At 34.2% G+C, this 12,946-nt stretch overlaps 1 protein-coding gene across 1 annotated transcript in view; it reads right to left on the bottom strand.

Annotated features, from left to right (window-relative positions):
• Positions 1–12,946, bottom strand: part of Invadolysin (leishmanolysin-like peptidase, invadolysin) — a 210,284-nt gene that overhangs the window by 70,616 nt on the left and 126,722 nt on the right. The window contains exon 4 of the mRNA XM_072546245.1: positions 9,288–9,370. Coding sequence (XP_072402346.1) covers positions 9,288–9,370 — 83 coding nt within the window. The remainder of the gene's footprint in view (positions 1–9,287; positions 9,371–12,946) is intronic.

Below are 12,946 nucleotides of genomic sequence, written 5' to 3'. Positions count from 1 at the left end.
GATTAAAATCTTTATTTTGGAGAACATTTTCATTTAGGCATTCAGTGACAGAAAGGTACAAAATTTTGGTAATATAATTTAGTTAGTGTGATAAGAATTTTAATTTTAAAGATAGTTTGTTTAAAATTTACATTATCTATATAATTTAATTAGTTTCATAAGAATTTTAATTTAAAGATAGTTTATTTTAAATTTTGCATTGGTTATGTTAGATATATATGTGTCTTTCATAATAGATATAATAAAAATAATTTAAAAAAGTGCTTACAAACTAATTCTTTGAGAACCGCGATAAAAACCCTATATATATATATATATATATATATATATATATATATATATATATATATATATATTTATATATATATATATATATACATATATATATATATATATATATATATATATATATATATATATATATATATATATATATATATATATAATCAAGATAATTGCTGGTTATACAAAGGAATATAGTAAGTATAAAAAGTTTAAGAAGCACTATAAATTCAACAATATCATTAAAGAAAAAACTGGCTTATGAGAATTTCTTTTCCAATTCAGAAAATATATCCCGTAACAGTAGGAAAGTTATAAATTATACATCAAACGATTTTTCAATAATTACTTTACTTCAGTAACTAAACAGTTCTTCTTCAACAGAAGTTCTTTTAAATCCATAAATGAAAATGTAATCATAGATTTTTTGAAAGATGTACACTCTCCTTGCGACTCTTTATTTTTATTACCTGTTGAAAAATTCACACTGCACGGATTTTTATTTCTTAAACAAAAAAATAATTGTGGAAACAATCGATATAATTATTGACAAATTAATTATACTTTATAATAATTGTCTTACTGAAGGAATTTTCCCAGATGTATTAAAGTAACAAAAGTGCTACCAGTGTTCAAAAAGGGAGCTTTAGATGAAATTTTAAGTTATCATCCCATCTCAATCATTCCCATTTTCGGCAAAAATTTTTTGAAAGTATTCTAAATGTTCGTTTGGTAGACTATCTAGAAAAACACAAAATACTTCACTGTAATCAATATGGCTTTAGAAAAAAGCACTAATTGCACTATTCCATAGCCATTTACAGTACGGAATAAGAGTTTGGGGTAATTCTTCTCACGCAGATCGAATTTTTAAACTACAAAGAAGAGTAGTGAGGATACTTGCAAGAACAGAGTACAGTGAACACTGTAAACCTTTATTAGGTATTACGCCTTTAACTTCACTCGATATATATGAGACGTTGATTGAAATTTATGCCAACAAAGGTAAGTTTAACATAAACTCCAACTTCCATGATCACGATACAAGAGCTAGAGATGCTATTAGAGCACAACGTTTTAGGTTGACATGTTAGTTTGTATAACTTTTTGCCAGATGAAGTAAAAAGGCATCACTTGTTACCGTTCACACTTTTTGAAACACTGTTATAGAAGGAAAAAGGCAATTTGAAGAAAAGCAGTTAGAAAACAGAACAGCTAAGAAATCAAAACGAAACTGGAAAGTTCTACAGAAATATAAACAAAATGATTAAAGAGTTTAAGCCAAGAATAGGGAGCTGCAAGGATGCAGAAGGAAATATCCTAAGTGATACGGCCTCAATCTTGAACCGATGGTTTGAATTTTTCGACGAAAAATTTAACGGCCATTATATCGAAGAAACAGATAACACCGTAGCAGATCAAAATGATTGGAATCTATTCAACCCAAACGAAAGACCACCTACCACTGAAGAGGTTACCCAAGACATTAGAAAGCTTAAAAATAATAAATCACCAGGAACTGATCAAATTTGTAGTGAGTTATGATTCTTTTATAGGAGCCGTACCATTAAAAACATTGAAAACACATATAGAAAGCACAGGTCTATCTCCGTAAAGCTGCCATCTGAATGTGAATTTCAGTATAATAAGATTTAATAATCTAATTATTAATTTATACTGAGTAATAGGTAATTATACCACTTTTTTGAGGTTTCCCTTCTATTGCTACGTACCTCCATTATTATTGCTAAACCAAATATACATGTAATTGAAATCTACTGTAATGAACAGTTATAAAATTTATTTTATTATGTATATCTATATTATTATTTTATTATATATATAAAATTCACTGATTTTATTCCACTCGTACATAAAATTAGAAACGATAATTATTATTACTCCAAACTATGCTCCATAATGAGTATAATGAGTATAATTTGCACCATTTCAAGTGCACTCGTCACAAGTATATCGCATAATTGATGAAAAAGAAAAGAGTTTAAACGAAAATATCAATTTTTAGCACATTTCTTAGCTGCAGATGTATTGATGATGTGGTCGAAGTTGGTAAGAGATGCAGTTTTGTGTTCAATTAATGTTATACTTAAATTATTATAGATTCTCTCCTATCCCAGTGTACTTCTCATGTAATTTTTGATGATTTTGAGTTTGCTATAACTTCGTTCTCCAGATGACACTATGATTGACAGCGTGAGAAACATTATCAGGGTAGTACTAATGTTAGGGTAGCCTTCTTCTACTTTATTTTTATAAATAACACTTAACATTTGTCTAAATGTTTCTTTTTTTTTTTTTTTAATTTTCGTCAACTGATAAACCGTGGTGGTTGAAACTTTCTATTTTTGAAATTTGAATTCTTCAGTGTTGAGATCAGCAGTATGGACCCTTGTAAATTCTTCTGCTTTTATTTTATGCACCAATCTTTATTTGCATTCTTTCAATTCGAACTCCATTCAAAAATCAGAACTTGCTGTTTATGTTGTCCAAAGTCTTAAATCTGTTACTAAGCTCGACAATCATTCGGTCAATAACCTCCCAAGGCTACTTGTCAGAGTTTTATCGCCACACACTTCACTATCAGGCATTTATTTACGTTTTTCTGTGTCTTTTATGAAAACTCAGATCTTAAATCATTCATGCTTGAAAGAGTCTATCCTCAGAAGAACGTTAAAACACATTGAAGTCATGGCATGACTGATCTTTTTTAACAAAGCATACGCCAAAACAATGAATTGAAGTTTCTCAATATTTTTTAAAAGGGCGCTGACCTTATTTATTGTTTGAGGTGTTGAGAGATCATGGATATTGAGATATAGCGTATGACACAGTCAGTCATATACTACTCCTTGAAAAGGTCGGAGCAGATAAAAATACACAAGCGTCGTAAAGTCATTGCTTAAAAACAGGAGATTCTATGTCTCTTTTGAGGGGAAGAAAAGCCGCTGGCAGAACCAGAAAAATGGCCTAGAGCAGGACCCATGCTGTTTAACGTTTACACTAACGACCAACTTATCATTCAACTGCAGAGCACTTCCTGTATGCTGACGATCTTGATTTAGCCGTACAGGATAGAACCTTCGAAGGGGTCGAAATCAGGTTCGAGGAAGTACTTCGAGACCTTACAATTTACTATGATAGGAACTTGCTAATGTCTAACCCCACCAAAACTCAAGTCTGTTCTTTCCACCTAATATCGAGAGAGGCAAAAATAAAGCTAAAGATCAGATGGAATGGACAGAAACGAATAAAGCTGGACAAAATACTCACATATAAAACACACTGCCAAAAGACCGCTCTGAAGCTAGCATTCCGAAACAACGTACTTCGCAAACTGCACTACTCTAAATGGGGCGCCCAATCGAACGTCCTCTTAACTAAAGCCAAGGTTCTCAGTTTCTCCACGGGCGAGTATGCATGCCCTGTCTGCCCTGTCAGACAATGCCACTGGAGAAACTATATTAGTGTGCGGTGGTCGACCGACCCGACTTGCGAATACAAACTACGGATTACACCGAGCGCTTCAGGCAGTCATTTGACGACAGACATGTGATGTTCGGTGAGAAAGAGCACTTACACGACGACCTGCTGATGAAATCCAGGAAAGGTTTTCTCAGTAACCTTCCCGTGAAACCTCCAGACTGGTATCCCCCGAAACGAAATACGCCGACTGGTTTGAACTGCGACTGGAGGAAATGGGCAAGACTGAACCAAATGAGATCGGACGTGGCCGCTGTGAAGAATGACAGAGCAAGATAGGGCCAGCTCGATGAAAATGATACGACAGGACAACAACAGCAACCAATGCCCGTTTCCATTCAAGATAGACGACCTGTGGAAGGTCAATACCAAGGCAATAAACTATGCCCGATTCTGGGCCGAACACTTGAAATGATCACTTGACATTTCACATGACGTTCACACGACGTGACATGATCACGCTTGGACACGAAAAAGTAAAGTAAGTCTTTATCTGTGATACGAAATCAAACTCTCAGTAAATACGTGAACATGTGCAAATATTTGCTTGAGCGACGAAAACATAAAAATGTTTTATCTTAAGGTCCTTTTGCATTGCACAAAAGATATTTTATAGGAAATATATGAATATATCTACGTATAAAGTTGGTGATTGACGTACGAGTCTATACCGCGGTTTTAAAGAACGTCGGTTTTACTCGCGGCTCTTCGGTGCTAATAGACTAGCGAGCAAAACAGCCGTCGTGTTTGAATGAAAATTGAACATGTCTTGCTCGGAGTCTAAAGATTTGTGTTATCTCATCATAGCACACCTCGAAATATTGAAAAATACTAATAATAGAGCTTGGGTTAAAAGTTGGATAGAGAAAAGGCAGGAATTGTTCCACTTCTGTTTAATTGCAGAATTGTTAGTAGAAGCACTTGATTACAGAAATTATCTGAGTATGTGTATGTATTCAGAAAGATGGGATGGCATTAGGTAACCTTTTTGGCATAAATAGTTTAAAAGTTAAGGCATATTAAATATTTATTTTAGAGTCTTTAAGAAACTGTATGATAATATCATTAATAGTTTTTATGTTAAACTTAGTATGTGTGAAATATTTAGCGGTACACTTACATTCTGCTGCTAAAGTCTGGCAATTAGCACTTTTGTAGGGTATTTATTAAGTTCGCAATTAAATATTATATGATTTATGTCTGCGGTAGTTATCGCATGAACAAAGAGAGTTGATACGCATTCCGATTTTAGCTAAATGTGCAGAAAAAGTCACATGGTTTAATCTAATACGGCTTAGAGATGAGGAGTAAAATTGACTAACTTGATAATTAAATATATGTTGGATGTTTTGCGGAAGTTGTGGGTATGAGCACGTGTATGGATTCTTCGATATTTGTACAAACTTCAGCCAAATAGTTTCCCATTTTCTTCTTAATGTCTTATGCAATTTTGGCATGTAGTCGCTGGAGATTATTAAATTTTCTATTTCATTTAAATTTACCGAGCTTTTTGCCATTTCATCCACCACCTCTTATCTTTGATTCAGGCATGGTCTTTTACCCAGACAAAAATTATCTGAGAATGTCTGAAAAATAATGATTTTGTTGTCTTTCTGTTGTCTGTTTATAGACGAGCTATTTCTCCTCACGAACAACTACAATCAAATACCTGGCCAAAGGTATTTGATTAAAAAAAAAAAGAAATTTTCAATGTTCTTGCTATATCTACTTTCATATCTAGGCAAACTTTGGGAAGGATTATTCCAGAAACATGCAGTGCTATTTACAGTGCATTATAAAGCAAAAATAAGGATTTAACTTTATTGAGTTAAATAAATAATATAATCTTCTTCTTCCTACTCTATAAATAGGCTTAATGCCTGTTTTACTTCGGTTTTTAGCCTCAATTGACGTTGTCTGACCATCTTTTCCTCGGTCGTCTCAATGATCTTCTTCCATTTGGCGATTTGTCTCTTGCTATTCGTACTATTCTATTTTCTGTCATTCTTTCGATGTGTTGATTCCATTCCACTTTTCTTCTTTTGGTCCACGCGTTTATTTCCTCTATACCACATCTCGCTCGTATTTTCTCACTTCTTACTCTGTCTCTTAGAGTTTGGTTTGTTATTTTTCGTAACACTTTCATTTCTGTTGTTTCCAGTAGTCTTTGTGTTTTCGCCGTATCTGCTCTTGTTTCCGCTGTGTACGTCATTATCGGTCCTATTGTTGATTTATATATCCTGGTTTTCGTTTCCGTTGTGAGGTATTTGTTTCTCCAGATTGTGTTGTTGGGACATCCTGCTGCTCTGTTTGCCATGTTCACTTGTTTTTGTACTTCTTCTTTCAATTTTCCGTAGCTTGACAGTTTTATTCCCAAGTATTCAGTTTCCATCACTTGTTCTATTATTTTGTTATTTACGACTAGTTTACATCATCTCGGTTCCGCTGATATCACTATCGTTTTAGTCTTCTCTGTTGAGATCTCCATGTTGTATATGAGCGCCGTATCTTCGAATTCTTTAATTAATCTTTGTAGGTCATCTTCATTTTCGGCTGTTATTATGGCGTCGTCGGTGTAGCATATTATCCTTATTTCCTTTTCTCCCATTATATATCCTCTCCTTTTTTTTTAACTTTCTTTATGATTTCATCCATTATCAGATTAAATATTAATGGGCTAATCTCCTTGTCTAATGCCAGTTTCATATTTGATAGGTTGCGATAGTTTTCCTTTACATCTTACCATAGCTATGTTATCTTTATAATATATATTCTCAATGGTTTTTACTAAATCCAGTGATATTCCATTTTCATATAATAAATGTATCGCGTCCCGAATTCTCACTTTATCAAACGCTTTCTTCAAATCTATCAGACACATATATGCTGGTTTGTTGTATTTCAGCGACTTTTCTTTTATTTGTCTTATTACAAAAACTTAAAAAAAGAGACTTATCAACCAAGGGAACAGGCAGGATTCCGAAAAAGTTACGGAACAAATGACCATCTACAAAGTATAAAAACCCTAATAGAGAAAGCAGTGGAATACAATAAACCTCTAGTTCTAATATTTATCGATTTTCACAAAGCCTTTGACACAGTTGAGCTAAGCAAAATATTACAGGCGCTTAAAGAATGCAGGCTAGATTATAGATATACTAAATTATTATACAAAATATACCTGCAGGCAACAACCACTGTCAGATTACATACTAACAGTAATCGCATAAAAATAGAACGGGGGGTTAGACAAGGAGACCCAATGTCACCTAAACTTTTTAATACGGTGCTAGAACATGCTTTTAAGAATTTGGATTGGATGACAAAGGGAATAAAAATAGATGGAGAATATCTAAACAACTTACGTTTCGCCGATGATATACTTATAATAGCTGAAGATCTAGGTATGGCAAGAGAGATGGTACAGGAACTCGTTGTGGCTACAGAAAGTGTAGGTTTAAATATAAATATCTCGAAAACAAAAATCATGACCAATTTGGTACCCAACCAGAACATCAGTATTGGTGGAAAAGAAATAGAACTCGTAGATAGATATAAATACCTGGGACATGAAATTATGATTGGCAGGGATAACCAGACTCATGAACTGAAGAGAAGAATCGGCCTTGGGTGGGCAGCACTTGGAAAACTGAGAGAAACTTTTAAAAGTGAGCTGCCCACATGCCTAAAGAGAAAGGTATTTGATCAGTGCGTCCTCCCAGTCTTGACGTACGGAGCAGAAACACTTACCTTAACAAAAGCAGCAGCTACCAAACTGAGAGTCACGCAGAGAAGAATGGAGCGGTCCATGTTAGGAATAACTCTGCGAGACAGAATAACCAACGAAGACATCAGGAGAAGAACCGGAGTGACTGACATCATCGAGAAGATAGCCAGACTAAAATGGAGATGGGCAGGACAAATAGCCAGAATGACAGATGGGCGATGGACAAAGAGGTTATTGGAATGGAGGCCAAGGGAAGACAAGAGAAGCGTCGGTCGACCACCTACAAGATGGACTGACGATTTAAGAAGACTCGATAAAAACTGGATGAGAGCGGCGCAAGATAGACGGGGTTGGAAACATGAGGAAGAGGCCTATGTTCAGCAGTGGACTCTTGAGGCTGGATGATGATGATTACAAAAACTGCATCCGTGCATGATCTTCCTGTCCGAAATCCTTACTGTTCCTCTTGCAGAGATATTCGTTCGTTTATTTTTGTCGCTATTATTCTTGTTGTCAATTTTAGTGTTGTATTTAATAGATTTATTGCTCGATAATTATTGGGGTCTTTCTTATCTCCTTTTTTGAAGAACATCACCATGATCACTCTCCTCCATTCATCTGGTATTGTGTTCGTGGTGATTATTTTATTAATAAGAAGTTGCAGTTGTTGTACAAGGTGATCACCTCCATATTTTAAGAGTTCATTTGGTATTTGATCTTCTCCTGGTGACTTTATGTTTTTTAATTTGTTTATTCCTTCTTTCACATCGTTTTGGGAGATTTCGGTATTTTCCTCAGTTATTATATTTGGCGTTTCTGGTAAAGGTTCTTCGTTTTGTTTTTTAAACATTTCTGTCAGGAATAATATAATCAATATTGGAAACTTTGATGAAAATATTAATATGGATCCGTCTCTAATGACAAAGTTTTGTGAGACCTTCCTCTTTATATAAACAAATATTAACAGATAGGAGACATATTACTTTAGAAAATATGAATGAATATATGATTATTTATTGTAACAATAAAAATATGTAAATTTATTTTACTGTATTGTTATTTATCTTGTAGTCAAAATAAAATATTTCAAGATATTGTACATTTTGCGTTTTTATTTGTCACAATACCTCAAGTTTAGAAAATATACCAAAAAATAATAATACAATTTTTATTAAAATAAAACCACACTGTATTTAAATAAAAGATTAAAATTATTTTTATAAAAATAATTGCATATATCTCAATTATGAAAGCATATCTGCATATTACTGTTTTAAAATGCATATTGCATGCATATTTTAGAGATTTTTAGTGCATATTTTCCAGTCTCTAGTAATGAAACACTCGCGAACTTTACCGACAAGCCATAAAACTGCGGTTTTACTCGCTTGTCTATTATGCCCTGTTATTTGGGTAGCTAGATTGTTGAGAATCTGACAAAAGTCAGAATACTTTAGTAATAAAACTGCATTCAATTAAATATAAAAAAGATCGTGTAGCTTTGAGTGTAATTGTGAATATTATTTTTAAACTGCTTTTAAAATATTATGGATATATACTTGTGGTGTCAATATGCGGTGTCACAATACTATGACGTTAAAGAACAGATCGATTAATTTGTTTAGAGCAGCAATTTAAAAATAAAAATAACCATTATGATTGCCAACATCTCTAGGGACACGGCAAAAGAATAAAAATAAAACCAATTGAGTTATTCTGCAACATATGGAAACTTCTTTATCCAAATAAATTGTTTTTGTATTTACCAGTCACATACCTGGTTAGACGAATCACACTTTCTGCTCGGCGAACGGACAGGGCCTTTTCCCAAAAACTGACAGCTTGTGGCAAAATAGTATCCTGCAAAAAACATAACAGAATTATATTCATATACGGTTTTTGTATGTATTAAAAGTGATATAGACTTATCACTATCTAGTAATCTTGATAAATGCTTAGGTTGGATCCCACCAAAAAGTACAAACTACGAAAAATTGACAGGAGTAATAATAACATCAGCAGAAGCAACAATTCCTAGAGGGTAGCGCAAAGAATATATTCCTGGGTGGTCTAAGGAGAACGAAAAACTGTAGGAGAGTGAAAAATTCTGTGAAGACGGAAAGCAGGAAATTGCAGACGAATTACTCCACAGCATTGATACCGCTAGGTGCGAGAAATGTACTGACACAGTACTGTGGCACCTCTGTACGCTAACCACTGCAGTGGTCAAGTTTTAGGAGACATTCGTTGGACTTTCCGAATTTGAATTTGTATCAGCACGAGTGTAAGCAAGGATGCTGAAATGAGTCACAACACTCTATTGATACGGGGGATAAAGGGGTAGAATGCGAAAACATGGAATTGATTCCAGTTTACTCCAATTAGCCTCTTCTACTCTGGTATCTAACCCGGGTGGAAAGTTGGGTCGGGAATTGACGAGAGCGGGTGAAATGGCCCTCCGAAAAGGGATTTTGGCGTTGGGTTAACTAACTAACCCTGTAAAAAACCTTTTGGTATGGGAGCTACAAAGAAAGAAACCGGACTGTCTAACATACGACGAACTCGAAATAAGAATAATGATTTAAAAATTTACACGTGGAACGTAAGAAGCCATTATCAGCCTGGAGCCACGGCTCTGTTCATACAAGAAATGAATGAAGCCAAAGCAGTTATCATTGCTTTACAGGAAATGAGGTGGACTAGCTCAGGCATCCTGGAAAAAAATAACTGCAATATTTACTACAGTGGACATCCTACCCAACACGAATTTGGTACCGGATTTATTGTAAGCAGCAAGGTCAAACATAGTGTAATCGATTTCAAAACTATTGATCATAGGATATGTCGAATAAGACTTAAAGGGAAGTTCGCTAATATTAGCATTATTAGCATCCACGATCCAACGGAAGAAAAAGAGGATGATGAAAAAGACATGTTCTATGAGGCACTAGACCGGGAGTACGATGAGTGCCCAAAAAATGACATCAAAATAATAGCAGGAGACTTTAATACCAAAGTCGGAAGAGAAAATATATTTTCGCTCACCATCTGAAAAGAGAGACTCTAATGATAACAAATACTATAATCTATTTCTAATGAGTGTAGAGTAATAAAATCTCATGAAGTATTCAAAAGCGCTACAGGGTAATCCGTCAATAATCCGTCAATAAATTCCGTCCGCATTGCAAAATTCTGTCGTTTCATAAAGAGCAGGTAGGTATCACCCTGTTTTAAGGGATTAGTCCATTGTTATCGACAGATAAACACTGAGCCAGAGGCGCGCTAGTGGGTTAATTGACAAAAGAATATGCATTCTTAAAAATCATATTAAAGGAAATAAAAATGTAATACAGCAGAACAGTGTTGTTAAAAAAATATAAAATGTAACAATAAAATATATACGAACCGAAATCGGGAAATACTCACAAACACACACGAATGAACTTTACATATTGAAACACTTGTGGGGAGTTTAAATCAATTTATTCACAAAAACTACAAAAACTTTACTGGATACGTTATTACAATTCTACATCACTATAGTCTTCATCCGAAGAACTGTCATCATCCCCTGGTGTTATAATTATAGGGTCAACCACCTGATCGACCAAGTTGTCCAGTTCCCACATTTTATCTTCCTCTTTTAAAACATGCTGGATTGCTTTTTGCCAGTTTTCTGATGTGATTTCCATAATGGCTTGATCAAACAATACCTTGACATCTTTCATTTTAAATGTGGTATTGTGCCTTGCAACATATCCTTTAACTTGTGCCCATATAAGTTCTATGGGATTTAATTCGCAATGATATGGCGGTAGGCGTAGCACAGTTACTTTATACTTTTCTGCTACATCTTTTACGGCATATTTTATGAAGCGAGATTTATGTTGTTTTACTACGGCTAGTAGTTCCTTCTTTATTGAATTCGTCTCAAACTGAATACCTTTATTTGACAGCCAGTTAATAATTTCTTGCTTTCTCCAAGCTGAAGTTGGTACCTTCTCTATGCGCCTTGAATGGTAGCTTGCATTATCCATAACCACGACCGAATCAGCTGGAAGAAATTTTAACATTTCCCCGAAGTAGTCTTCGAAGACATCCGAATTCATGTCCTCATTTTTAAAAATCCTTCTTCACTTCCAATGTGAGCAATTATAAGCCTCTTCCCTTTTCCCGAAGGCACTTTAATACCCGTCGAAAGGCCTTCTATGAAAGCTTGGCGAGCACTTGTTACATTTTTATCTTGCCACATTTTTTGGACTTTATAACCTTCGTTTATCCACGTCTCATCAAGATAAAAAATTTTCTTGTGCTCTCTGCGGTACTGTTTTATAGTTCTCAAATATTTTCGTCTCCAGCAAATGATTTCATCACTTTCCAGTAATAGTGCCTTTCGATTGTGCTTTTCCCAGGAAAAATTCATACTTTTTAAAGTTTTCCATAAAAGTTTTCTGGATATCAAAGGAATATCGTTATCTTTGCTTATCTCCATTAGTATTTTGTCAAGGGTGGGTATTTCCTTTTTAAAATAAAACGAATGAACTTTATTTCGAATGTCACGTTTGGTGTCTTCACCTAAGATTTTTATTGGTCTTCCTGATTTTCTCTTGCATGGACTTAACTGGCCTGATATCTTTCTTTCTCGCAATAATTTAAAAATCGTGGACTGTCCAATTCCAGTCATTCGGGCACATCGCTCAACACTTTCTTGCACAGACAAACTAGGGTGATCGTGTTTTATGCAATCATATACATTTAAAATTATAACTTTTTCACTAACAGATAGCGGAGAATTTTTTACACCTCTTTTCTTTGGAGTAAATGTCGCCATTTTATAACTTTTTCACTATTTCTATATCACAATATTACTGTACGTTTAATTGGTGTAGTAACAATTACTAACTCGAATGTCGAATGTCGAATGATAATAATAAAATAAAAGAGGGATTATAATGAAAGTGTAAGTAAAACCTCATTACGCGTTATTAGTCTTCATGTTGATTTATTTTAGTTCTTAGTAATATTAGGAGGTGCGTCATACCCTTATCAGTTTCTTCTAATGCTTTTATTCGTTCAGTAAGGAAGTGAATTTGTTTTTATAAATAAAAATGTAATTAGCTTTAATGACCATATAATGGAATACGAGTTTGAAGAATAAGTTAATCGAAAAATTAAATAAAATTGGTTATCACAAAATATCCAAAATATGATATTTTGAGGTACATCAATTTTTGACGACGAAGTTGACATCCGTCCATTGGCCTACGCCCATGAAGACACCGAAATTCAGGCAAATTTTATGACACTTCATGATTTATTACTCTACACTCATTTGAAACCAATTATAACTAATGATAATAAATAGATCTTTTTAAGACCAACTTATTAGATGTTAGGTCTTTTAGAGGCGCAGACATAGATAGTGATCACTTTTTA

The sequence above is a fragment of the Diabrotica undecimpunctata genome, chromosome 10, assembly GCF_040954645.1.
Source record: "Diabrotica undecimpunctata isolate CICGRU chromosome 10, icDiaUnde3, whole genome shotgun sequence".
Taxonomy (NCBI): Eukaryota; Metazoa; Arthropoda; class Insecta; order Coleoptera; family Chrysomelidae; genus Diabrotica; species Diabrotica undecimpunctata.
Note: the sequence above shows the minus strand (reverse complement) of the source record. Positions and strands in the feature narration are given on the sequence as shown.